The sequence below is a fragment of the Ictalurus punctatus genome, chromosome 16 (genome assembly GCF_001660625.3).
Source record: "Ictalurus punctatus breed USDA103 chromosome 16, Coco_2.0, whole genome shotgun sequence".
Classification (NCBI taxonomy): domain Eukaryota; kingdom Metazoa; phylum Chordata; class Actinopteri; order Siluriformes; family Ictaluridae; genus Ictalurus; species Ictalurus punctatus.
In genome coordinates, this window is record NC_030431.2 from 26,243,083 (window position 1) to 26,270,857 (window position 27,775).

The 27,775-nt window shown below is 45.1% G+C and overlaps 2 protein-coding genes across 3 annotated transcripts in view; one reads left to right on the forward strand and one right to left on the reverse strand.

The window, feature by feature from the left end:
* sardh (sarcosine dehydrogenase) overlaps positions 1-5,430 on the forward strand; it is a 31,313-nt gene extending 25,883 nt beyond the window's left edge. The window contains exons 18-21 of the mRNA XM_053686752.1: positions 1,575-1,737; positions 2,771-2,939; positions 3,763-3,898; positions 4,625-5,430. Of these exons, the coding sequence (XP_053542727.1) occupies positions 1,575-1,737; positions 2,771-2,939; positions 3,763-3,898; positions 4,625-4,759 (603 nt within the window). The 3' untranslated portion in view covers positions 4,760-5,430. The remainder of the gene's footprint in view (positions 1-1,574; positions 1,738-2,770; positions 2,940-3,762; positions 3,899-4,624) is intronic.
* Positions 5,431-5,503: 73 nt separating this feature from the next.
* dbh (dopamine beta-hydroxylase (dopamine beta-monooxygenase)) overlaps positions 5,504-27,775 on the reverse strand; it is a 45,954-nt gene continuing 23,682 nt past the window's right edge. Inside the window, exons 1-12 of one of the 2 annotated variants that reach the window (XM_017488833.3) lie at positions 16,975-19,198; positions 14,681-14,827; positions 14,253-14,510; positions 12,315-12,491; positions 10,225-10,327; positions 8,502-8,668; positions 7,905-8,048; positions 7,654-7,692; positions 7,264-7,323; positions 6,422-6,549; positions 6,123-6,282; positions 5,504-6,033 (exon numbers count right to left, since the gene is read on the reverse strand). In XM_017488833.3, coding sequence (XP_017344322.1) covers positions 5,902-6,033; positions 6,123-6,282; positions 6,422-6,549; positions 7,264-7,323; positions 7,654-7,692; positions 7,905-8,048; positions 8,502-8,668; positions 10,225-10,327; positions 12,315-12,491; positions 14,253-14,510; positions 14,681-14,827; positions 16,975-17,337 — 1,878 coding nt within the window. In that variant the 5' untranslated portion in view covers positions 17,338-19,198 and the 3' untranslated portion in view covers positions 5,504-5,901. Of the gene's footprint in view, positions 6,034-6,122; positions 6,283-6,421; positions 6,550-7,263; positions 7,324-7,653; positions 7,693-7,904; positions 8,049-8,501; positions 8,669-10,224; positions 10,328-12,314; positions 12,492-14,252; positions 14,511-14,680; positions 14,828-16,974; positions 19,199-27,775 lie in introns of those variants that run through there. The other variant, XM_017488835.3, reaches the window with a different exon arrangement.

Consider the following 27,775-nt stretch of genomic DNA (forward strand, 5'->3'; position numbering starts at 1 on the left):
GAAGAAGAGGAAAATATGCAATAATCAAACCACCAAAAACATTTGCGAAACCAAATAAAAATTATATATGACTTTATATTTTATAAAACTAGCCAAGGAGAATCGCAAATATTTATTGTTTTTAAAAGCAAAAAAAAAGCTTTGAACATCATCTCATTTGCATATAATTTATTCATCCCCCCGCCTCCATTTTGAAACACAAATGCTTAAAAATATATAACGATCATTTTTTTTATTCAACATGGAAAATGTTAGACGTTTAGCGTGACTCGGGCACGGAGCTTCACCGCAAACTAGTAAAAGTGCTGAAGATTGCAGAGCAGCGATTGATTCAGAAAATACACGAGTGCACACTTTGTTCCTCTGAAAAGAGCCGAGAGTGAACGGGAGTAATGGTGTGCTGTGTCAGCGCGCGCGCACACACACACACACACGCACACACACATACATACGCACACACACACACACACAATTTATTCCAATTAACTCTCTCTGTCTCCGCCACACAGCCACTTTTTTACAATTAGTTCCTGCAGAATCAACATAAACTCTTAAGTTTTGTTTCTTTACTTTTGCTAATATGGCTGAAATCTCAAGGAAGTCTGTTTCACACAAAATATTTGATATTTTGCGAATAACGTTGATTATGGCGTTACCGTCAGGGGGTGGGATCTATTCATCAGTCAGTTCTGGAAGCTGACGTGTTGGAAGCAGGAAAAACGTGCGAGTGTAAGGATCCGAGTGACTTTGACGAGGGCCAAATTGTGATGTCGAGACGCCTGGGTCAGAGCTTCTCCAAAACGCAGGTGTTGTGGGGTGTTCCCGGAGGCCGGGTGTGTGAGCGGCGCTTATCTGGGGAGGAGACGGCACCGGGGTGCACTATGGGAAGAAGGCGAGCTGGTGGAGGCGGCGTGATGTTCCGGGTAACGTTCTGCTGGGAAACCTTGGATCCTGGTATTCACGTGGATGTTACTTTGACACGTAGCACCTACCTAAACACCGTTCCAGACCGAGTTCACCCCTTCATGGTAACGGTGTTCCTAATATCAGTGTCCTCGTTCAGCAGGATGACGCTCCCTGACACACCGCACACACTGTTCAGGAACGGTTTGAGGAACATGACCGAGTTCGAGGTGTCGACTCCGCCTCCACATTCCCCAGATCTCAATCCGATCCAGCTTCTGTTGGACGTTCTGGACAAACAGGTCCGATCCACATGCTTAAAATGCCATCATTAAGCTCGGTGATCATGTTATTTAATAGCATCATATTTACAGCTCAAAGTGCCGTCACTGAGGATCTGATGGTGGTTCGACGCAGATGCCCATGACTTGTCAGTGTAATTAATCTCACAGCTCCAGTGTAAAACTGAACATGTCGTAGAGTCGCTAATTTGCGTTATCCGTGAGCCGCCGTTTATTTATAGCAAGTGCTGAACGAGCAAGTGCATTGTTTTAATGATGCTTTCTGGTCAAGTTTTTTACTCGCTGATGCGACAATATTCAGCATTTCTGAGTACACTGGAGAAATAAATGACTGTGCGTGTGTGCGTGCGTGTGTGCGTGCGCGCGCAGGTACGAGCCATGCGTCTGTCCTTCGTCGGAGAGCTGGGCTGGGAGCTGCACATCCCTAAAGACTCCTGCCTGCCGGTTTATCGGGCCGTCATGTCCGCCGGCGCCAAATACGGCGCCCAGAACGCAGCCTACAGAGCCATCGACTCGCTCAGCATCGAGAAAGGTGAGGTTCCGTTTACGGTTCTACTACACACGTTTCTCTAGAGGTCGTGGGCGGAGCCTAGTGACGAACACCGTCAATAAAATACTACTCAAAATCCACAGACTGATTTTCGTTGACGTTGAGGGAGGACAGAGGAAAAAAAAAAAAAAAAAAAAAAGAACATGAGGCACAGAGAGTTTGTTTTAAATTGCGTTGAGCGACCCAAACAGAACCGAAAGGGTGCCAATACTTCCAGTAATTATCGGTGAAAGCTGACAGAATCATGCGTAAAAAGAGCGAGATAAAACGCTTCGAAAATTCAAAAGAAGATTCAGAAATCTGGCTTTTTTGGCAGAAAAGCCGTTAAGAGTCCGAGACATCCTCAGGACAATCCTGACCAATCAGTGACCTGGACCGGTTCTAGCTCCGCCCACACAACTGTTCGGTTTTCTCTTGTTACCCTGTAAGAAGTGGAACCGAATTCATCGGCAGTAAACTCTTAGAAATATTACCACTTTAATGGATTTCTGATTGCTTTGTTTTCGTATTGTTGGAGGAACCCTTAGAAGTTCCACGCAGAACCCTTTTAGCAAGCTAAGAACTTAACTATCCGATAAACCATTAAGAGCGTACCAAGCGCTACATGTCGAAGACCCGACAGGTTCCAGACATTATGAGCAATAGTTTGGAGTTTATTCAGTTAATAATGCGCTCGTCAAGGGTTCTTTAAGCGTCTATCGCATCATTAAAGGTTCTTAGCCTTGTAAAGGGTACTGCAGTACGTGGAACCGTGTTTAAGGTTTTAAGTATGAAGAAGGAAATAGTGAGAAAGTATTTGGAGTTTGTTTCGTACGCTTGCAGTACATATACACTTAGGAAAAGAAGTTCCTCAGCGTTTCTGTAAGGGTTCTCGTCTTCCAAACCACGGTTCCGCTCTGATTGTCGGGTTCTGCGTAGATCCTGTAAGGGTTCCCTGTATCACATTTGGGTTAGGCGCCGATTTGGAGTCTTCACGGGTTTCTGGATTGAACTCCGCCCACTTCCTGTTTCTCAGGTTACAGACATTGGCACGCTGACCTGCGTCCCGATGACACGCCCCTAGAGGCGGGGCTTGCATTCACCTGTAAAATGAAGTCGTCTATCCCCTTCCTGGGACGTCAAGCTCTGGAGAAGCAGAAGGCTGAAGGCCTGCGCAGGAGAATCGTCTGCTTCACCGTTGACGAGTGAGTCTCACACACACACACACACACACACACACACACACACACACACACACGTGTCATCGCAGTCATACACCCCACAAACACTGGAAGCTGAACGTGACACTGTAGAGCGGTTCTGTAACCCTGGGTCTAGACGTTTGGGTTCTGATGAAATAAAGTGCAGCTGAAAGTAGCACAGCGTCGACTAGCTGAACACGTAGCGGCGCCGAACTACACAAAAGATGTGCGAGGTGAAGTGTTGTAGGCGTCAGGAGTGAAAACCTGTAAACACAGAGTTATCAAGGTTCTTGTTTGCTTTTGAACATTACAGTGCAGAACATGATGAAAGCCTGCTTCCACCCCTGAGGAAAAAACAAAAAAAAAAGGTCATTCCGCCATTTTTCTCCGAGAGGTTTCGAAAGTAACGTGGAAGTAAAGTACTGCTTGGACACGATAATCAGATCACTAATTAATCAGTGATGTCATCAGATTACACTGGGTACAGGATCCAGTGTTTAGTGCGAAGCACACTGATTAGTTTTAGTTCACGTTAATAAACTCAAAAAAAAAAAAAAAGCTCTATTCGTCAAGACGGTCTATCGAGCGAGAAAATCGAGATTGGACGAGGTTACTAATGTGGAAATGCGGAAAGGGGCGGGGTTTCCAGGGGGTTAGTTAGATCAAAACATCTACACGGCTGTCAAATGATTTGCATCTCTTGCAGTCGAGTGTACACGGCGATGTTCCCGGATTCCCCGGAGTGTGTGTGTGTGTGTGTGTGTGTGTGTGTGTGTGTGTGTGAGATGACTGTAAAGTGTTTGCTGTTCTCTCTCTCTCCACACAGGAAAGTTCCCATGTTCGGATTGGAGGCCGTTTTCCGTAACGGCGTTCCGGTTGGACACTTGCGGCGCGCTGAGTTCGGATACGCCATCAACAAAACCATCGGCTACGGATACGTCCGCAATCCAGACGGAGGGGTGGTGAGTTACACACACACACACACACACACACCTGTGTACTGCGATGAAGGAAATGTGAAAGTTTGATACGAGTATAGATAATGAAGGGAAAGAGGAAAGTGCCAGTCGTCCCTCCATCTCCCAGAAGATCAATTATGGCTGCACCTGACCCTGGGGTCAAAGGTCACAAATGTTAGTGGCATTAGACATGACTGTATTTAGACAGAATTAGTTAAAAAATAATTTTAAAAAAAAACACGATGGAGAGAGAGAGAGAGAGAAAGTGAACGACGAAGGGATGAAAGCGATGAAGGGAACAGATGTTGACGCCAAGATGGAAATGATTGGATAAACAGTTCCCACTGCAGGGGGCGCCACTGAGCAGTGTTTCCCTCAAGAGGACCATTTTACACCAACGTAAATGTAAGTAACAAACCTCCACGCACGGTTTCATCTCATCCCGTCAGGTACGAGGTACGCCCGCTCGTTCAAATGTGTAACGAAACGTCGCGAAGGAAAATAAACCTCAGACCCGGAACGAGTCGAGCGCATAAATCAAAAACGTGCATTTTTGTACGTGTATAAATCATATCACGCGCTACTTTCTCATCGGAACGAAAGTTAGACAGGCCACACCCACAAGAGACAATTTTAACATGACTCGAAAACTATACAAATTATCTTTAACACACATTTAAACGTGTCGTGTGTCCCGTCCCGTCCCCCCGTCCCCCCCCCCCAACACAGGTGAGCCCAGATTTCATCCGCAGCGGCGAGTTCACTCTGGAGAGAATGGGCGTGGTCTACAAGGCCAAAGCCCACCTGAAGTCCCCGTTTGACCCGGACAACAAGAGAGTGAAGGGGATCTACGGTTCAGACTGAACGTCCTGATGCGGTCCCGTTCTCGTCCTCGCCGCAGACCTGAAGATCAACCGGAGGTTCCGGGACGACGAGAACGCTCCCGTTGCTGTTACACACACACTCGAGACTTTTCCAGCAGAACTAAACACACGCTCGGGTCTGCGTTCACGGCGAGTCTGAGCCGGCCACGTCCGATACGGAAATCCTTTCGCCCCGTCAGACTTTACGGGTCATCTTATTAGTCTTAAAATGTCCACAAGAAAGCAAACGTATTAACTAGTAATAGAACTGTCTATAAAATTCCATCGAAAACTTAAACGTGTCTTAGTAAAAAATATTTAAAAGCCAAAAAAAACCACGAATCTGTCGCACACTGAAGGGTTCGTTATTGATTTGTCCCTCTGGAGGAACCCGTAAAGTGTGTACCGTCCAACAGTGTTGTTAGCAACATTAGCTTTGTAGCTCCAGCGCAAAAATTGTGTCCACATTATTTTATATATAAGTGAGTGTGTGTGTGTGTGTGTGTGTGTGAGAAAAGAAAAAAAAATGGAGACCATGTGACGGTTTACATCCTGTGTATTTGGAATTTAAGCACATTCGACAGCACCAAAGTCGTCTTATAAAGTTGTTCCAATCTGACGAATAAACCTTTGAGTTTATGAGCAATAAAATGAAAAGGTCATGTACTGAAATGTTAGCGATGCTAGTTTTCTTTTCACGGCACAAGAGTTTTTTTGTTTTTGTATTTATCACTAGCTCAACACTGCGAGCGTTTACCCCCAGGCAGAGACGCCGCAAAAAAATCCTCGTTCCTGATTGGCTGAAGCGAGCCTGCATTACTCACTGCACAAAAATAAGCACAAACAGTAGTTTAGATTAAACCTGTACTCGCAGGTTGCTCTCGTGGCGGCGGAGTGTACCGTTCCACTGAAGAGAAATGACCAAATGAAAAGTATTTATATGCGTAAAGCTTATAAACCCTGGAAGAAGTTAGCAAAGCGCTAGTCAGCTGTTACAGACTTCACGAGCGACTGTAATTAAAGTATAAATATGCGGCAACCATGGACGTGAATTCAGCAACGTTTTTATTTATTTATATACTGTAAGTGCACCGCGCCGGTGGAGGCCTGGGAGCGTCGGCGCGGGAACGGGAAGACTCGGCGTTATCCGCTGCGTCGGGGTCGGACCTCTGTAGGGCCGTTACTCTGAGCCGGCGCTCGGCTCGGGTCGCAAGGTCGCGCGGCTGGCTGGAGCTCCGTTAACACCTGGGGAATCTTCCGTTTCTCCCAGTCGCCCTGGAGACGAGAACGACGCGAACACGCGTTTCACTAAGAGATCAAACTGTGTTTCTGAACGTTCTCGTGGTGCGAGCGGTTGTACTCACGGGGAAGAGCTCGGCGATGGACTGGTTACAGTGCATGGAGATGGGTGAGGTGGTGTACAGCGAGTCGAGCACCTCGGCACTGAAGGAGTCCCAGGTCACGGCGGAGAACTGGTCCTCTACTGTGGTCTGAGAGCAGCTGCAGCTGTCCCCGCCATGGAACCTGACAAAAATAACAACAAATCACAGGCTCATAAATAATGCGTTATGGTTTCTATAGTAACAGCTCGTTCACTGGGAATGTTCAGATGTTAAACCACACACACACACACACACGCACACACACACACACACGCAAGCACCTGTTGATGATGCTGAAGTATTTCTGCAGGTAATCAGGGTCTACGTGACTCTTACAGAGCTCCAGCTGTGTACGTGGGTAATAGTGCACATAATTCACACACATCTCCTCCATGATCCCAAATCCACCCTGCACACACAGCAAGAAAACACACACACACACACACACACACACACAGCACCATTTAACTCTATTTCAGGGCCATTTCTGCCTTCAAACAACTTCAGCCTCCATCGGAAGAGGAGAAGATGTTAAGGCTACAGAATTAATAAAACGGTCTGATGGATCATCTCCTAATCCTTTCACCGACTTCCTGTTTACGTCGAAGACTAGGGGACCGTTTCTCAAAAAGTCCCCCCCCCCCCCCCCCCCCCAGTGTCACAAACGACTCGTTAAATGATCCGTTCTAAACTCTTCCTTTCAGAGAGCATACTCTGCTCTGATTGGTCTACCGTTGTCAGCGCGTTTCAAAAAGGAAACGCCCACTACCGTAACGAGTTTCAGCTCCGTCTGTCAGTGAGCAGACGATGAAGACCAGAGGCGGGGCTTTTTATTACGGACCTACCTAGGTTAGTACAGGAAGTAAAGTCTGGAATCACTAAACGACTCGATTCGGCTGTTCAGAATCGATTCCTTCTTTTACGGAGTCGATGACTCTTTGCAGACAAAGAAACGTTGCAGACTTTTTTTGAAAGTCTACATGGAAGGTGACATCTGAAAAAGCCTAACAGGTGCACTTTACAGGCGCCTTATAGGGTTAATAGCTGCTATACTACGACGTGAAAAGTGACTGAAAAGAACGATGTGTCGTAACTGCGTAGTGTGTATCGTATTCATGCTCACCACTGTAGCTTCGACTCTGTCTTCTGTGTTGTAAGTGCATTTTGTCAGAAGCACATCACCCTGCGTGAGAGAGAGAGAGAGGGAGAGAGAGGGAGAGAGAGAGAGCGAGAGAGAGAGAGAGAGCACAATCTTGTGATCAGCTGCTATTTGTAGTTGGAAATGTAAAAGCGGCTCGGTGTTTGGCAGGTCAGAGTGAAACTGGCGGCTCTCGCTGTGTGTGTGGGAGCTGATATTGACAGTCTAAATGCAGCAGATCTGTTCTTTTGTTAGTGGCTTGTTGCCTCCAGGCTTTTCCTGTGATGTCTGCGTTATCGCTGTTTTGTTTTTGGTTTTTTTCTTTCCCGGATAAATACAAGTCCTGTTTTAGCTGTGCTGGCGTGGAGAACTTACTGGCAGAACAGTCACCATCTTCCTGAGGATGCGGATGATCTGAGAGAGCGAGAGCGCGCGAGAGAGAGAGAGAGAGAGAGAGAAGTGTTAGTGCTGAATAAATATAATCTAGCACCTTCTTTCTCAAATTTGAAGAAACTTGATCATATTCAACGTTCTGTAGGATGTGTGGGGTCGTGCCGTGAGCAACCATCAGGGATATATTTATATTTGAGAGTGTGTGTGTGTGTGTGTGTTTACGTGTGTTCTACCTGATAGTGTGTGCTGAAGTGTTTGTCCTCCTGCACCACCTCCACCTCTCTGCCTCCTCTCACCAGCACGGTGCGGACGCCTCGGCCCGCCAGGTGTGTGTGCAGCTGAGACGCAAAAATATGGATCCCTCCAGGAGGCAGCGCCTGTAGGGGATGAGTGGGAGTGAACACACACACACACACACACACACACACACACACACACACGTGTTATCCAGGAATAAACAGCACTTCGGCACACTGGTGTTCGGTTCTCTCGAGCAATGTACAGGTTCTACATGTGCATACACACACACACACACACACACACACACACACACACACACTTTCTTTGATTTAATGCGTTTCTCTGTAATCATATATATTTGTAAAGTCTTGATTTGATGTGACATTTTTTACAGCAAGGTTCAAGAACACCTGATCTACAACTATTATTGAACTTTTTGACATTTGATTCATTGAAATTTGACTCAGCATAATGAATCAAACTTTCAGCAACAAAAGCTAATCTCTCGGATTAGTTAGATGAACACATGCGCACAGGTAAGATGAAGCACAAACGACGTTCGAGGTTCTAGACGGTTCTGGAGTGCGTACCGTGCGTGTGCACTCGGCAGTGCAGTAGCCCGTGAGGTGGAACGTGTGCTGGTGAGGAGGGATGGCCATGACGGGCGTGTAGACCAAACCGAGCTCCATGATCCCGGCGTCGAAGCGCCTCAGAGACGGAGTGAACCACAGACGGATACCCGAGGAGTCACGACGCCCTGGAACACAAACACAATTCTGTGAGTATAGCTGACACACGGACCCCGATACTGCGACAGAACCGCTGTAGTGATTCAGTTCATTTAACTGTAGTTTCTATACTGTATATAACAATAATGCTTAGCTACACATCTAGATAACCGCTAGTACACTCACTCATCACTCACAGGTGTCCGAGTATCCGACGTCCGGTTTACAGCCTCATTTTCTCGCCGATTTATTCAACAGCAGCACCCCGATGAATGAAGTATATTCCCACTTATATTTTAATTGTTTTTAGAACACCTGGGTGACTAGGAACAGGAAATTGTTCGACCATGACTTCCTGTTTCACAGGGGTATAAATATGAGGTAACACACAGGCCGAATTCACTTAGTCATTCATAACGATGGGTAAGAGCGAGGAATGTAGCTGTGATGTGCGGCAAAAGGTTGTTGGAAATGTTATGAATCGACCTGGAATTGGACGAGTGTCTGTATCGTCTCAACGCACTGTGAAGAGGACGCTTCGAGTGGATAAAACATCTCCGAGGATCACAGCTGGAGAACTGCAGAAGTTAGTCGTGTCTTGGGGTCAGAAAGTCTCCAAAACTACAATCTGAAGTCACCGACATCACCACAAGCTGTTTGGAAGAGTTTCGAGAAAAAAGCCTCTACTCTCATCCAAAAACAAACTCGAGCGTCTTCAGTGTGCAGACACGACTGGAGCTTCAAATGGGACCGGGTTCTACGGTCAGATGAAACCAGAATAGAGCTTTTTGGTAATAAACACAGAGGTGGTTTTGGAGCACACAGAGAGGTAGACGTATGGAAAAGTCCCTCATGTCCACGGTTAAATATGGAGGTGGATCTTTAATGTTCTGGGCTGTTTTTCTGCAGAGGACCTGGACATTTTGTTAGGATACATGGCATCATGGACTCAACAGATATTAATTAATATCAACAGATATTAAATGAAAACCTGACTGCCTCTGACAGAAAGATTCAAATGGGCCATGATTGGATCTTCCAGCAGGACGATGATCCAAAACATCATCAACATCAACACAGAAATGTTTTACTGACCACAAAATCAAGATCCTGCCATCACCACCCCAGTCCCCTGACCTGAACCCCATAGAACACCTGTGGGGTGAACTGAAGAGGAGAGTCCACCAGCATGGACCTGACATGTGAAGGATCTGGAGAGGTTCTGTATGGAGGAACGCTCTCAGATCCCTCACCATGTGTTCTCCAACCTCATCAGTGTTATAGGAGAAGACTCAGAGCTGTTATCTCGGTAAAGGGAACTAGCACAAAGTACTGACTAAGCCAGAAGCTATGGATAAAAAATATGATTTTTTTGAAAGACGGTTTTGAAACAAGAAGTCTGGAAAAGTGAGGAGGAGGAGGAGGAGATGCTGAAGGCGAGCGGGTGAGCAGGTAGTTACAGAGACAGAAAAGATGACTCATACTGGTTACAGAAATTGAAATGCACTAATTGGGCCGTGTGTGTGTGTGTGTGTGTGTGTGTGTGTGTGTGTGTGTGTGTGTGTGTGTGTGTGTATACACATACCTGACATGATTAGTGGGTTGTGATAGTGCACCTCCAAACGAAGGAACCTAGAGGAACCTTCTCCACCCAGAGGAAGACCGGCATCCGAGGGGTAGTAGAATGGCTAAACACACACACACACACACACACACACACACACACACACGTTATAGTGGTGGTGTGATGAAGCGAAGTTACTGTTACCGCCCTGTAGTTGCGTATTTTCCCGTATTTTCCCGTAACGGCCCGTCCCTGAGTGTTTTATTCCACTTACCCCACAGCAACTCACCAACAATTACACCGCTTCATTTATTAATAAACAACACATACTTTTTATCCGCTTATAGTTACACCTCGTCACGTTACCGAGAACCACATAACATAAACTCCTCTGTCCTGAAGAAGTCAGAAAACGTAAAAGTTTTCTATAAAGAGAATAAATGTTTATTTATCATCCACGGAAGGAGTCTCCAGTGCCAGCCGTAACAGCCGTAACTTTATGCCGAGCCGTACGATTCCTCGTTCCTATAGAAACCATAACGTATCCGAACGAGCGCATTAATATAAACCCGCTGTTATAGATAGAGAATTGATCGACGGATTCATTCTGACCAATCAGGACGCGGGGCTGGATGGCGGCGGGGTGGTGTTAGTCACACACAGAGGAGTTCGTGTGATCGATCGATCGCGAATCCCTCGGCCGAGACAGACCGCAGCTCGAACGGCTCAGCTCTGTACTGTCATCACTTTCACCAGCGAGAGTTTTATTTATTTTTAAAATAAAAAAGGGAAAAAACAGCCCTTATTTAAAAGCGTTATAAAATAATAAAACACAGTCCAAGATCTGCTTTACATAACCGGCCTGATTTTGTTCCTCCTCCTCTTTCTTCTGCTCCTCATTCTTTTTTCTTCCTTTTTTTTATATATGAAATGCATCATTTCCCTTCAGATCTGAAACGGAAATAATTCATGTAAATGCAAATAACTGTGCTGGGAAAAGAATAACAGAAACAGTTCTTTATAAACACACATGAAGGCTTCAGTTTGTATATATATATATATATATTTGTCTAATCTGATCTCTCCGGCTCGGCAGCGGGAGGAGGAAGATGTTTTGTGCTCGTTTTCCTCTCGTGTAATTCAGTAATTGGTGTCTCTTGTCTCTCCGTGCCACTCAGATCCGTGCCTGGCACCGAGCGAGCGAGCGTGGGCGATCTGCCCGTGTGTGTCTATAGAGACAGCTGAATGCTGCGGCAGCTCTCGGTACCTGCACAACCCTGAATTATCCGCGCCAATCACCGAGCACCGCTTGTGAAAAACGCTCCACTTACGCAACACTAGTGATGAAGAGGAAGAGGAAGAGGAAGGCCTTCAAAATGGAGTTACAAAGAAACGTTTCCATAAATCACCCGTATTCGTTTATTCTCATGAAACTCCACATAATACACTGTAAACACATCACATGGACAATCGAGTTAAGGTGTTAACCGCCTGTCAATCATGTTCACTGGCCGTTCACAAAGCTCCGCCTACCGCACTGGTGCTAATCAGGTGTTCTAGCCTAGGCTTCAGACGTGCAGGTGAATTTGGGGCGTGGCTTTTGAGGAGGTTTTAGGTATATTAAGGTTCTCATAATTAACTGTAAGGAAAGTAATTAAGCCCAAGTCTTTGGTTGAGTGAATATTACTTACAGACCTTTAACACCTTTGTTAATCTCCAATAAAAATAAAAACATCCCATCCATAAATAAAAGTTTACGCTGAAGGCAATATTTATGCAGCGTTACCGAATCTAATGTCTAATCTAACATTACCAATCTATGCAACTCTACAATTGTGCAGCGGTTTAAAGGGTAGCTGCAGATAAATCAGAGACCTGGCAACGCTGACGCTCGGTTCGCTCATTTCTATTTGTAAACATCAGTAAAGTCCCCGAGACCGGAAATAAATAAACAAATAAATAGTTTAGTAAAGTGCTTTAACTACTGAAGGCTGTGAGATGGTGTGTGTGTGTGTGTGTGTGTGTGTGTGTGTGTGCGTGTGTGTGCGCGTGTGTATGTGTGTGTGTGTATGAGTGTGTGTGTGTGTGTGTGTGTGTGTGTGTGTGTTCACCTCGGCTCCGAGGGCCCACGCTGCCAGGACGTGTCGGCAGGAGTTCAGCTTCGTCGGCTTCATCTTGGAGTCGCAGGAGCCGCTGTACTGAGGGACGGAGTCCATGTGAGGCGAGCATTCGAACACCTCCATATGATGCACGATGGCCTCGTTCCCCACGCTCACCACCGCCTCGTACTGCGCACACACACACACACACACACACACACACACACACACACACACACACACACACACACACACATTTATTGCTTTATTAATGTACAGTTCTGTGTTAGACATCATTTAAAATCATCAGCATTAAACGGTAAAGTGAGCATCACATTAATCAATCTCTCTCTCTCTCTGTTTCTCTCTCTCCCTCTCTCTCTCTCTCTGTTTCTCTCTCTCCCTCTCTCTCTCTCTCTCTGTCTCGCTCTCTCTCTCTCGCTCTGTCTGTCTCTCTCTCTCTCTCTCTCTCTGTGTGTCTCTCTCTGTCTCGCTGTCTCTCTCTTGCTCTGTCTCTCTCTCTTGCTCTGTCTCTCTCTCTGTCTCTCTCTTGCTCTGTCTCTCTCTCGGTCTCTCTCTTGCTCTGTCTCTCTCTCTGTCTCTCTCTCTCTGTCTCTCTCTCTCTCTCTGTCTCTCTCTCTCTGTCTCTCTCTCTCTGTCTCTCTCTCTCTCTGTCTCTCTCTGTCTCTCTCTCTCTCTGTCTCTCTCTCTCTCTGTCTCTCTCTCTCTCTGTCTCTCTCTCTCTGTCTCTCTCTCTCTGTCTCTCTCTCTCTGTCTCTCTCTCTCGCTCTGTCTCTCTCTCTGTCTCTCTCTCTCTGTCTCTCTCTCTTGCTCTGTCTCTCTCTCGGTCTCTCTCTTGCTCTGTCTCTCTCTCTGTCTCTCTCTCGCTCTGTCTCTCTCTCTCTGTGTCTCTGTCTCGCTGTCTCTCTCTTGCTCTGTCTCTCTCTCTGTGTCTCTCTCTCTCTCTGTGTCTCTCTCTCTCTTGCTCTGTCTCTCTCTCTGACTGTCTCTCCGTCTGTCTGTCTCTCCGTCTGTCTCTCCGTCTGTCTCTCCGTCTGTCTCTCTCTGTCTCTCTCTGTCTCTCTCTGTCTCTCTCTGTCTCTCTCTCTCTCGTGATCTTAGCTGTACTGCTCCAGGTCCAGTTTCCCAAAAGCATCATAACAGAGCAAAGGGAAACTGATCAATACTGCCTACATCACGCCGCTTAGCCTTTAGAACGGCGTCTCCGGTTTACCGCGGTTCCGTCTTTATAAGGAGTTTTATCTCGGAGAACTTTTTTTTTACTCGCGCAACGGGCTTTACAGCTTTAAAGTAATTTGGTTTTATCTACAAAGCGGTTTATTACACGGTGTCGCTCTCTTTAACAACATATAAACGTTTGGAAATGTAAAGCGCGCTCTTCCTGCTGACACGATGATGCAGACGCCGATAAACATTTAAGACATTTAATAATAATTAAGGACTAAGAACAAAGAATAAATACATGACAAGAACAAGGAAAGGAAGATATTAAGCAAGAGATGGCCAATAGGGAACAGGACTGAGACCCAAGAGCTGATAACGCAATCATCTTACTCTCCACTTTCTAATGTCTCCGTGGGACAGACGCTCCCCCGGGACACAGGCGTGTAAATTACACATCTAATTTATTTCTAGTGCTTCTGCTTTGAGTCAGTCGAGGAGATAATAAACCCCGGCGTCTGTCCGCTGCGCAGTTCAGCAACATGAGAACGATACCAGGACGTAACGCTGCCACGTATTATATTACAAGAATTCTACTTTCATTCACGTGGCTGGATTTCCAAGCACACGTTAACCTTGTTACTCGAATTCGGCGCTGAAAATCCTTGACTTCAGCGCGAGGAATCGATAACCCTGCCGTGAATTCGTTAGAAATCCATTACTTATGATTCTGACGGACTGCGGTGTTCTCAACAGCCCTGCTGTTACCATGACGATGTGGTTCTTGGGCATGTTGGGGGGCAGTTGGTACATATAGCACCAGTAGGTGGTCTCCTGGTCAGGGATAACGATGTCGGGGGCCAGAACCTCCAGCGTGCGCACGTCCGACGGAAGAGAGGGGCTGGGCGCATCAGGACGCAGCAGAAGGATTCGCTGAACGCCAGGTTGGAGGCGGGACACGTTGAGCTGACGAAGAGAGTGGATTGGCTGATCGAGTATGCTGAAGATCAGGTGGACTGTTCCTTCCTGTCAAACAGAGGAGTGCTCGGTGAGGACAGGAAGTACCGAGAGTGTTCGCAGATTCAATTTCATTCACAGTAAAAAAACAAACAAAAAAAAACGTTTATATAACGTTTACATGCTGCTTTTGTGGGCCGCGTAGTGTAAATATGAAGTGTGTATGAATACTACAGTGCCTCTATAACGTAGTCATGGGGATCGCAGGTACTGAAGGGTCTCTTGAAGAGCAAAGAAAAGCCTTCCGGAGTGTTCCGCGCATCCAGCAGCTCGTAATCCTGCTGACTGTCCAACGTTACCCGGCCTTCATGATCACTCCACGCATCCTGTGTACACACACACACACACACACACACACACACACACACACACACACACACACACACACACACACACACACACACACACACACACACACACACACACACGAATATTAATGTAAACGTATAGATATGGACACACACACATCCAAATTAACATATATATAAGCATATGATTTGCATAAAACTTGAGATTCTCAGCGTATGGATTGAATATGACTGATACGATCATATACAAGAAGGTAACGAGCCTCGAGAGCCACGATTTGATTCCCCTATAATGATGCGTTTCCTTTTGAAACAGGAAGTGAAGGCAGAGTGCTGTCGTGTCGTGTGAAGTGCTTGATTGATCAAGCCACGCCCCCACCCAATCGAAACGTGATATAAGAGATGATCGTGTCGAGGTCACGCGTCAGCGCTGCCGATGGTGACGGAGAGCCGCGGGGACGTGTGTGAGTGGAATATAAAATGGTGAATAACGACGGAATCACGTTCTCCAACGGTCTGAACAGCCCCGAGTCAGTAAAACCCTCCTCTGAAAAGTCACATGACCGCTAATTTGCACAAACTCCGCCCTCTTCCATACGAACAAACTCCAAACACGTACTCTCAGCTGGAAAAGGGAAGAGTGCAGGACGAGCTGCTAGGGTAGAGAAAGACACGCCCCCAGGGGCGGGGCGTAAAGGTTTTCGAGAGAATTTATCGGACGAATACGACGCTAGTACAGCATGAGTCATCCGCATTTTTTACATGAACTGTAAAATTAAAAATCATCCAAATGATTTTTGGTCATTTCTTACCTGGATGTGTTATCGTTTCAGTGTCAGGGACGTTCAGAGACAGATATGGAAAGCTCTTAAACAGCAGTTTGGATTTCAGGGGAACTTTAATCGAGGGAAAGGAACAGATGCGCAGATGATACTGTATCTCGTGTCGATGTTTGAGTTACACATGAACATGTTTTCCAGTACATGAGCCACAATCTGCTTTAATCTGCGAGTACATAATGGCATTTTCGAGACAGCCTGGCCTCCTCCTCAGGCGCTGTGTGTGTGTGTGTGTGTGTGTGTGTGTGTGTGTGTGTGTGTGTGTGTGTGTGTGTGTGTGTGTGTGTGTGTGTGTGTGTGTGTGTGTGTGTGTACGTGTGCATCCGAGTGGCCCAATTTAATTTCAGCCTCCACTCATTCCGCCTAGTCATGCTGTCCAGCCCACACACACACACACACACACACACACACACACTACCATCATCTTCATCTTCTTCTTCATCATCTTCATGAAGAACTCTTTAAACATCACGCTGGACCCTTTCAGTGCTAGGCCTTTTATTTGGATTAAAAGGCGTGACCTTGATATTAATATACCCGCACGCTTCAGGATCAGGAGTACACAGTGTTTCTGATATCACGGTTGCCATGTTGGCACATTTCCATCAAAATTGGGCTACTTTTTCCTTTACTAATACGGAGGGTTATTTTCTAATGCAATTTTTGTTTTTGCAGACAAATTGGTGCGCTGGTTATTTAATACAATATTATATAATAATAATAATAATAATAATAATAATAATAATAATAATAATAACCTTGTTACTAATGTATGTGGATAGTGATTATAATTTAAATCAGAAAAGGGTGAAAAAATGGGTAAAAGTCTACGAAATAAAACTAGTACATTATGTTAATTGTATAAATGTGCTTGCTGTGCATCAGTATATTGTTTTACTCATTTTACAGGTTTGTGTTATTTTTAAGAATATATTATGTGATAAATTTAGGACGTCGGTGTTTAACCCACACTCATAAACCATTCATTTAAGGCTGTTTTTTAGAAATATATTATATATATATATATATATATATATATATATATATATATATATATATATATATATATATATATAAAGAAATTCTTTCACAACATATTTTTAAAGACATTAATTTTGGATGGTCAGGGGAAAAACTGTTCCTTCTTCAAAATGGTTCTGGGACCCTGTTCTGTAGGATTCTACATAGAACCGGTTTCTCAAAGAACCACTAAATGAACCTCTAAAAATGAAATGATTATGATTTGAGCTTCTAACAAACAGCTTTATATAAAATTATAAAACCTAACCATCTCCTGATGTCCTCCACCTACACACTTGCTCTCACCCCAAAGTAGGACTTGTGCCCATCGTTCCACAGAAGCACTAGGTCGGCGTCGGTGGGTTCCCCGCGGTCCGACATGCCCAGCAGGAGACCGTGGCGCAGCTCCTTGGCTCGGAGCTCCATGTACACCTCCTGCTCGGCGTAACTGATGTTCCAGTAGAGCTCCAGCTGCCCGGCGGGATCCAGTGGGACGTGGTAGGGTAAGGAAGGTCTCGAGGGGCCGTCTGGAGACGAAGATGAAGACGGAGACAAAGATGGGGATGAAGCGTGGTACGGTGCAACCAGGAGGACCACCAGGGCGACGAGCAGGATGGCGTAGATCAGCGTGACATCCTGCAGACGCAGGTCCTTGTTTAACAGACGCATCACTCCGTCTTTTTAAAGGTGGTTCAGAATTTTAATCTTAAAATGTTTTGTAAGATGGTCCGGGATGTGTTTCAGACGTCTCAAGACGTCTCACGACCTTCGTCAGGTCTTCTAGAAAGATATTCTATCTCCAATATGCTCAGCAGTCGATGTTGCTACCCAAGCTTTTCCTTTTCACTCGATTTCTTCATCACTTTTCGGTCTTCTAACCTTCTTCAGTACCGCCGTCTCCTCTCTGTGCAGGTCCGTCCCCCTGTCCAGCGTTGGAGCTGTTCTGGATCTGCTCGACCTCTCTCTCCTCCCCAGGCTCTGGCTTTTAAGAGCATGACCCAGTGACAGGCTCTACTTTATTCCGGCTAATTATGTTAGTTCGCTTAACCAAAATTCAATTGTTTATTTAGCCTCTGGCCAAACTTGTTTCTTTCCCCTCTTTTATTTCCCCCCCCCCAAAACATCTGCTGACGAGTTGCACCGGTTTCCTCCCGCACCAGGGGTGCACGAATTGTTTTAATATTTGTAAAACAAAACACATTTAACTCAATTTAAATTGGTTTACATAGATTGTTGGTTAATTGTGAATCGCTAATATTGGAGTTGTAGTCGTGTTTAATGAAAGCTTTCTTGATCATTTTCACCAGGGTCAAGCTCATAAACCAACCACCAGGCTTCCATCATGCTGCCTCGTTTATTGTTATTAAAGTCTGCGGTGTCGCCTGTGGTTCTCCGGGAAACTAGGAAGCATTCGACTCCAGCGTCGAGCCGAATCCTGGCGCCGATCGTCTATCAGAGGGACCCAAATGTCCGTACCTAAGCTGGTTCGCGACTTCTTAATTGCACAATAAAACGCCACGGAGTCATATTACCCATGGTGCTCCCGAAAGCCAAATGTCACTAATTACTGGATGTACAAGCCGAGTAAGTGCTTTTTTAATATCCGTATTTTGATTGGCCGTCATCCTTGCATCTGTTTTTACACACTTGGCAGGTGATGGCGCAGTCTCCGCTCAGACACTTCATCCTCGCATCAGAACATCTTTTTTTCATGCTCGGAGCTCTCTCTCTGTTACGGCGATGCTTCACGACAGGAGCCTTGAACCTTTCACTTGCCTGGGAAGGAATTAAAAGAGTATCATGACAAAACCCTGCCGAAGTGGTGTGATAGACAGAGCCTGCTCCTGTGCTGAAGGCCCGAAGGCACGGTGACACACGACTGCAGCTGTCGATGGTGTCGTTTCAATCAGGGAGACATGGACACCTTGTTTATGATGGGGGGGGGGCTAAAGGTCACGTCCCTAGGGCTATGGAGTGTGCTGGGGAGATGGATGGATGGATGGATGGCTGAACGGGTGGAGGAGGGGATACAAACAGAGAGGGAGAGAGACAGAAGAGCAGACCCTGGTAATAAAACGAAGGCCTAAGGCAGGAAGTGAGACGTGATTTTGTTCTCCTGGTTAGAGCACTTCACCATCGTTTGCACGACAATCCTCTAACAAAATCGCCACAGGGAAGCTTTACAAGAACGAATGTTTATGTGACGTTTACGGAAGGAGTCTCCAGTGTCAGTGTGAAGCTGTAACTTGAGAGGTTTTTCTGACATCTTCAGGACAGAGGAGTTTAGAGTTCAGAGCCGCGAGTGTTTTTTTGGGTCTTCTTAGCTGTTTATAGCTGTAAGTAAGGAATGAACTTGTTTCGTGGACGTTCGCTGTACCCACAGATGGATAAAAGGATGCTCGGTCATTCCTTAACGAGTGAAAAGTTAACATCCAGCTGACGCTCATCCGTCAGCTCTCAACCCGGGATGCGCTGGAGCTACGCGGGGACCGCCTCCTTCCAAAAATAACGATAAACAACTGCATAAATAAATAAGTATGGAAATAAATACATGCGGGAATAAATAAATACAAAACAATAAATAAAAGTTAAAAAGAATACACGTAAATAAATAAATAAATAAATAAATAAATAAATACGGAAAATAATAAGTGAAGGAAAAAAGTCATACGAAAATAAATATGGGATTAAATTTAATTTTAAAATGAATTATATTTGTTTTATCAAGTGATTTATTCCTTTATTTATTTTCCTATTATTACTTTATTTATTTATTTATTTATTTATTTATTTATTTATTTATTTATTTATGATTTCTGCAGGATTGGTCCTCCATGAACACAAGCCAGCTTGATTAACACATCGTCGGGAAATCAATCACCAAAACAGTAGCTTTTGGAGTCAATTTAAACATAATAATAATAATAATAATAATAATAATAATAATAATAATAATAATAGTAATAATAGTAACCAGCTGTAACCGCGCTCTCACCACAGGCAGCCATTAAAAATTTTTCTCCGAGGTAAAATTAGTGACGAGTCGTTCGTGTGCGAGTCGGTTCATCGATTCGGCACACTGAGGTGGACACTGGGAGCCGAATCACAGTTCTGAAGAATCGATTCGGTGGGATTGAGAACGGGCGACAGGAACGTGTTAGTACTGCAGTAAGTGATAATGGACTGGAGTAATTTATGAGAGGAAATTGAAAGGATCTGTGCGTTCAGGGCTGTCAGGGGTTTGACCTCACGGCCTTCTGGGTCACTGAAAGTCTTAGAAAACCCAAAGAACTGGAACTGTGCTTCTCCTATTAGTCACCAATCCAGCACTGATCCGGTACCGATCCAGTACCAGTGAGACCGTTTAGATAAAACTGCTCAAGACCAGCACCGATATGATGTAATGTTAAGTATGATATAAGACCACACAAAAGCTCAGGTCCTTAAACAAACCAAGGTTGTCCTGAAAGTTCGGAGATAAATGGAGAGGAACAAAGCAGTGGACAGGCAACGCCAACAGGAAGTCATGATGAGGTGCACAAAGCAGTTCGGACGCTGTTCGTCTGTATATAGACTCGTGCTGGACGGCTTTGCACACTTTATACCCAAAAAGAAAAAGACAAGAGGGAGAGTCACACAGTCCTGAGGCTCACACTGACATTATTCAGCCTGGAACACACACACACACACACACACACACACACACACACACACACACAGTGATATAAACTGAGTCTATTTATACATCCATGTAGAATTTAGCACTTTTTGCACACACAGAACACACTTATTAACCATGAGCATGAGTCACCGATACGGAGCGATCACATCCCGCTCCACTCGTTCTTCATCGTCTGGGAATGACGGCGTCACTCCAGGTTTTTTAAAGCAAACCCACCTACGCTACTCAGTCAGGCTAGTTACAGGAAAGAGAGCGGCCGTTTGGTTGGAGAGTAAAGCCTTACAAACAGAGCCGGTTGACGGAGGGACGAGTGGAAGGATGAGAGGGAGAGAAATAGCCTCACTTCCACCCATCTCCCTCCATCCATGAATAATTCAGAGCCGTGTCACTACCACACAGACCAATCTCGGCTTCGTACTATTTGTAGGCTTAATAATTGATGTGAAAGAAAAACAGCTTTTCACTTTTATTTCAACTTTTTTTTCTCCCCCCACCCCCAGATGAGTCAGAGAGGGAGGGGAGGGGAAGGAAGGAAGAAAGAAAGGAAGAAAGAAAGGAAATGTGGGAGGAGGGAAACGGATGGAAAGTCCAAGATGGATGGGCAATCAGAAAAGGATGGGCAGATGGGAAATTAGAAATGCAAGAAATGCAGGGATAAAAAAAAAAAAAAAACACAGAAAAAGAAGGAGATGAAAGGACTGAAAGGGGAGGAGAAAAATAAAGAAGGGATGGAAGCACTGCAAGGACCGAAGGGATGAAGTCATTAAAAAAGGGAGGTTGAAAAGGGGACGCAGGATAGAAAGGGAATGAAAGATGAAGATGAGAAACGGATGGCAGGGGGACGAAAGGACGGAAAGGAATGGAGGGATGGGTGAATAGAAGAAGGGTGGAGAGATTAAGTCATAAATAAGAAGGGAAGCATGAAAGAATGAAAAGGGACGTGAAGGTGAAAATGAAAAAAAGGATGAGAAGACAGCACGGAGTAAACGGATGAGAAGACAGAAGGGGGACGGAGGGATGGAAAACAGGACGTGAAAAGGGGAAAGGGGAAATGAAAGGGGATGAAAGGACAGACGCATGGAAGGAAGCGGAAGGAGAAACGGATGGGCAGAAGAGAAATTGGAACGAGGGATAGAACATAGGGTGATGAAAGGACAGAAAATCCTGGAGGGATGAGTGAATAAAAAAAAAAAGGGTTGGAAGCACAGAAAGGGGTGAAGAGATGAAGTAATAAAAAAAGAAAAAGAGATGCTGACGTGGGGAGAAAGGAAGGGATTAAGGGATGGGAACATCAAAAGGGATGGAAAGACAGAATGTTGAAAAGGATGAGAAGATAGCAAGAAGTGAACAGATGGGGAACTGGAAGGGATGAGGACAAAGTAATAGAGTGGAGAAAAATGGAAGGATGGAAGAAGGGAAGAATGGAAAGACGTGCGAGAGCAGACGAACGGGGAAGCGGAAAGCGCATGGAAGGAAGGAGGATGAGAAATAGATGGGTGGATAGGACACTGGAAGGAGGCGCACGAAACAGGGAGACGAACGGTGGAAAGAGCTAGAGGGAGGAGTCAATAAAAAAAAAAGCACAGAAAGGGAGGGATTGAGAGAAATCAGAACGGATGGACAGATAGAAAGGAAGTGTGGGACAGGGAAAAACAAGTCAGGTGAAGTGACGGAGGGATGAGGAGTCAAAGCAGAAAACGGAAAATAAAAAGAGACGTAGAGGTGGAGAAACAGAAGGGAATAAACGGACGGGACGGAAGAAGAGAAAGGAATTAGGAAACGTAGCATCTTGGGAAAACTGCTCAACGGCTAAAAATGTTTCCGCAGAGTTCTCCGACAAAAGGTTTTGATGACGCGTTAAATTAGAAAAAAGAACTTTTCCGACAAAAACACGCTTCTAAACGACCTCCGGCCTGCAGCTGCTCTCCTCTTCTCTCTCCTCCTTCTCATCCCTCGCTCCGAGGCTCAAAACCTCAATATTAACTCGCGCTTTTATCTGACAGTTCCATCTTAATGTTTTGTTTACAAGTCTGAGAAAACGACACAAGATGTCACGTTCACCCTCGGGCACGGTAACTTCATCTCATCACCATCATCATCATCATCATCATCATCGTCATCATCATCATCATCATCATCATCATCGTCATCATCATCCCATACGGGAGCTCTCTTTCAGACCACGTACGGATAATTCTCCAAGACCGCTGTCCTGAAGATGTCGGAAAACTGTTACAGAAAAGTATTAAACACCTGCTGACCAATCAGAATCCAGAATTCAACGTCGATGTGGCGTGAATGTCAGCGGTGGAATAGAAAAACGACGGAGAGAGAGAAAATACGAAGGGATTTAAACACCAGTGTGAAAAGATGAAGAAAGAAGGTAGTGAACAGGGGACAGAGATGGAAAGAAATCGCAGGAAGTCAAGAGCTTTAGCCTTTTAGTTCCAGGTCCAGTATTTGTACGTTTCTGCTGATAATGTGGGCGGAGCTTGCTGGGCAGAACACCACTGATTGGCGAAATGCAAATTTACAGAAAGGCCGATCCGCCATTTTGTTTTATTTCAGAGCCGAAGCGTTTTTGTTCATACGCACACGCCGAGTTTAAAACCTTCACAAGAACGAGAAGCTTTCTACAACAAGGTTCCTCTACCGTTCAAAAGGGAAACGTTTTGTTTTCACATTAAACTCACCAAACTTTCTACACACGCGTACACACAAAGCGCAGTACTCTCTCTCAGTGAGGATTTAATCCTGAAATCCAGACCTCAGATGTTACCTCGGATTTTGGCGCTATTCCAACGTTACGGGAGAGTTATGCACGCGGGGGCGGAGTTTGACTAAAACAGAGGCGTGTCTCGGTTACGTGCGATTCTGCTGTTTAACTGAAAGCTGCAGTACTGGACTGTTCCCTCTCTATCGCCATCTCTGTTTGAAATATAAAATTGCAAGTTACCGGCGGAGTTTTTTTCTGCTTCTGCGTGGACGGATCTGATGGGTTGAGGTATACGTACGGGTCGTATATTAGCTCCGATACTTGACAACACGGGTGGCGGCGGGTACGGTTTTCTTAGAGTAGAGGTGAGTTTCTATCTCTTATAGCTAGCAGAAAATATGTTCAATTTACCACACTGACAGCAGCAAAACAAACATACAAACAAACAAACAAAACAACAACATAGGAAACTCGATACGTAGCTGAATCACACGAACAAGTGCACTAATGCTAGCTGGCTACCTACGGAGCCACTCAAATATCTGACTTGTTCAGCAGAAAAAAAAAAAGCATCTCCACGTCAGTCTCCGATCCCTTCAGATCTCGGAGTTTTCTCCAGCTCCCAAAAGCCACGTTGATATTCGTTCTCGTTTTAGCACGGGCTCTGTCGTGTTCCCTTTTTGACGGCAGGCTCTCTGCAGTTCCAGGTTTCTTCGTTTTAACGACAGCTGGTTCCCCAGATGTCAGCGACGATTGCGTTGAGAACGATCCGGATCAACGCAGCCGTGTAGATGACAAGTTTCAATTCTAAGCGACTGCTGTAAGAAAAGCTACGAACACTCCGACGTCCTCAGCCCCCGCTCACGCGATATCGTAGCCGGCTCGTCTTCTTCCTGTTTACGGACGTGACGTAACCACGCAAAGGCGAACGGCGTCACGAATTAACGTCAACTGACGTCTCCAGCGAAACCCGACCCGATAGCGCAGATTATAAATCGTTATTCTAAGCTTACCGCAGCGAGTCGGAGTGAGGTAAGGACACAGTTTTTGAACACTGATTTTTGACGTGCTCAATAACAGATTTCTTTTCATTTTAACTTCGAAAAAAGTTCAACACTGCAGCTTTAAGCACACTGGCCTCGTGCGAGATCAGCTCGAGTGAGGAGCAGGGTTATGTCCGGCGTCACTGTCTGACTGTTTGACTGTAAATTAGGCCAAAGGTGAAGGATCCAGGACACCCAGGGAAGTGTAATAAAAGCACCTACATCCCACACACACACACACACACACACACACACACACACACACAGATCTCATGAGTATCTCCTGGCTTCATTAAGTGGTGAAACCCGAGTTACTATGAGAGCACAGAGATATATAAAAAATAAAATGGCAGTAATAAGGAGATGTGCTGGACCATGTGCTATTTTATAATCTGCTGAATAATGAGAGCGGAAGCCATGCTGTTAAGTGAAACTGAAGTTGCTAATTAAATGGATGTTGATGAAGGAACACAGAGGAAGACAGGTCCAAACACAAACAACCGTCTCCACATGGCCGCCTTCCAAACAGTAAAGACGGATCAAGGGGCCGTGCGCTAGCTCCGTGTGTCCTAGACGCCGCTCATTAACATGCTGAGCGGCGGGGGCCGTGCAGATGGACCCGTGCTCGTGTTGGCCTCCGTCCATCCCCAGATGGAGAGACGCGGAGTCCGTGCTCCATTATACAGTTCGTTTTATTGATATCAACTTCAGAGGGAAAAGGCAATGTGTTTTTACTGCCGTATAAACATCGAGCGATCAAGTGTGTAAATGAGCGTGAGGAAGAACAAGAGAGCGGAGGAGAGCGGAGGAGAGAGAGAGAGAGAGAGAGAGAGAGAGGGAGAGAGAGAGAGGGAGAGAGAGTGAGGGAGAGAGAGAGAGAGTGAGGGAGAGAGGGAGTGAGAGAGAGAGAGAGAGGGGGGGGATAGAGGGAGTGAGAGAGTGAGGGGGGGAGTGAGAGAGAGGGGGGGAGGGGATAGAGGGAGTGAGAGAGTGAGAGAGAGTGAGAGAGAGGGGGGGGAGGGAGTGAGAGAGAGAGAGAGAGAGAGGGGGTGAGAGGGGATAGAGGGGGGAGAGGGGGAGAGAGGGAGTGAGAGAGTGGGGGGGGGATAGAGGGAGTGAGAGAGTGAGAGAGGGGGGGGGGAGGGAGTGAGAGAGAGAGAGAGAGAGAGAAAGGGGGTGAGAGGGGATAGAGGGAGTGTGAGAGAGAGGGAGAGAGAGAGTGAGAGAGGGAGTGAGAGAGAGGGGGGGGAGGGACTGTGAGAGAGAGAGAGAGAGAGAGAGAGAGAGAGGGGGAGAGGGGATAGAGGGAGTGAGAGAGAGAGAGTGAGAGAGGGGGGGGGGGGTGAGAGAGAGAGAGGGGGGGGGGGTGAGAGAGAGAGAGAGAGCGCACCAGAGGAGAGTTATTTACGTCTCCGGTGTTGACTGTAAACCGGCTCCATCACAGTCAGACAGGAAACGGTCCTCGATGAGAAATGGAGACGTGACTCACGGAGCGTTTTACTGAGCTTCATAACAGCAGTCTTGACTCCTGGACTGTGATTGGTCAGAAGGTGGTGATTAATTCTCTATAACAGCAGCGCAGTAGGGACGGCATCGCAGGGTCTTACAAGTTATCGTTTCTATAGCAACAGCTCGTTTACACGGACGTGTACAGAACCCGCTCCACATAAACAAATACATTTTTAAAAAGTGTGGAATCATTGATGTGTAAGATGTTTGATGAAGATTGATATGTTTATTCTTTGCAGCTTCTAGGTTTCTGCATTGTTATTTTTGCTTTATTAACTGAAAGAGAGGGAATAAAGAGATAGAATAAACAGAGGGAATACAGAGAGAATAAAGAGAGGGAATAAAGAGAGAGAATAAAGAGAGAATAAAGAAAGAGAATAAAGAGAGAGAATAAAGAGAGAGAATAAAGAGAGAATAAAGAAAGAGAATAAAGAGAGAGAATAAAGAGAGAATAAAGAGAGAATAAAGAGAGGGAATAAAGAGATGGAATAAAGAGAGAATAAAGAGAGAATAAAGAGAGAGAATAAAGAGATGGAATAAAGAGAGAATAAAGAGAGAGTAAAGAGAGAGAATAAAGAGAGAATAAAGAGAGGGAATAAAGAGATGGAATAAAGAGAGAATAAAGAGAGGGAATAAAGAGAGAATAAAGAGAGAATAAAGAGAGAGTAAAGAAAGAGAGAATAGAGAGAGAGAATAAAGAGAGAATAAAGAAAGAGAATAAAGAGAGAGAATAAAGAGAGAGAATAAAGAGAGAATAAAGAAAGAGAATAAAGAGAGAGAATAAAGAGAGAATAAAGAGAGAATAAAGAGAGGGAATAAAGAGATGGAATAAAGAGAGAATAAAGAGAGAATAAAGAGAGAGAATAAAGAGATGGAATAAAGAGAGAATAAAGAGAGAGTAAAGAGAGAGAATAAAGAGAGAGAATAAAGAGAGAATAAAGAGAGGGAATAAAGAGATGGAATAAAGAGAGGGAATAAAGAGAGAATAAAGAGAGAATAAAGAGAGAGTAAAGAAAGAGAGAATAGAGAGAGAGAATAAAGAGAGAATAAAGAGGGGGAATAAAGAGAGAATAAACAGAGGGAATACAGAGAGAATAAAGAGTGAGAATAAAGAGGGGGAATAAAGAGAGAATAAAGAGAGAGAGAATAAACAGAGAGAATAAAGAGGGGAATAAAGAGAGAATAAAGAGAGAGAGAGAATAAAGAGAGTAAAGAAAGAGAGAATAGAGAGAGAGAATAAAGAGAAAGAATAAAGAGAGAAAATAAAGAGAGAGTGAACGAGTGTCTATAGCTGCTATAACATAAGCGACCAAAGGAACTAACCTTTTTCGCCTACACTCCAAAACATTAAGTGTAACTATTAAAGGATAAAAAGTATGTTGTGACGTTCTTTAATAAATAAATAAATAAATAAATAAATAAATAAATAAGTCAAGCTGCTGTGGAATAAGAGGAATAAAACATTTAGGGATGTGCTGTTATAGGAAAATAATTAACTTTGGGGTTATAACAATAACTCGGCTTCTAAAGATTAACGCTCATCGTTTCCACACACACACACACACACACACACACACACACACACACACACACACACTCACACACACACGGTGTATTAATCGTCTTTTGACCTTCATCAGGGGCAGTTTCTAATTGTCCTGTTGGAGATGATTTGTGGACTGTTTTAAACCCCAACAACACTGCTGTAGCTGATCCACTCACACCACACACACACACACACACACACACACACACACACACACACAAATACGCACAACGATGTCTGGGTCACTTCTGTACTGAAAATAATCCACCACACTCCCATCTCCGTTCAGTAACGCGTCTATGATCATTTCTTTCCAGTGATGGATGGGGTTAGAGGGGTGCCAGAATTTTTGCACAGAACACCGCACGGGCAATGTGTAATTATACAACTATAAAGATAAACTCGTGGCTGCTGTAAATATTTAACTAGTTACATCACAGCTCCATATCTTCCAGGTGAGCGTGGAGGAGTTGCCATGACAACCGCGTTGCGAAGTATCACCGGTAGCCGGGAAATTGCAAAGTGTGTATGTGTGTGTGTGTGCGCGCGCGCGCACTTGCTTGCTTCGATATATGATAACGGGGAGTCGGTGCGCGTGATCAGACGGTGTG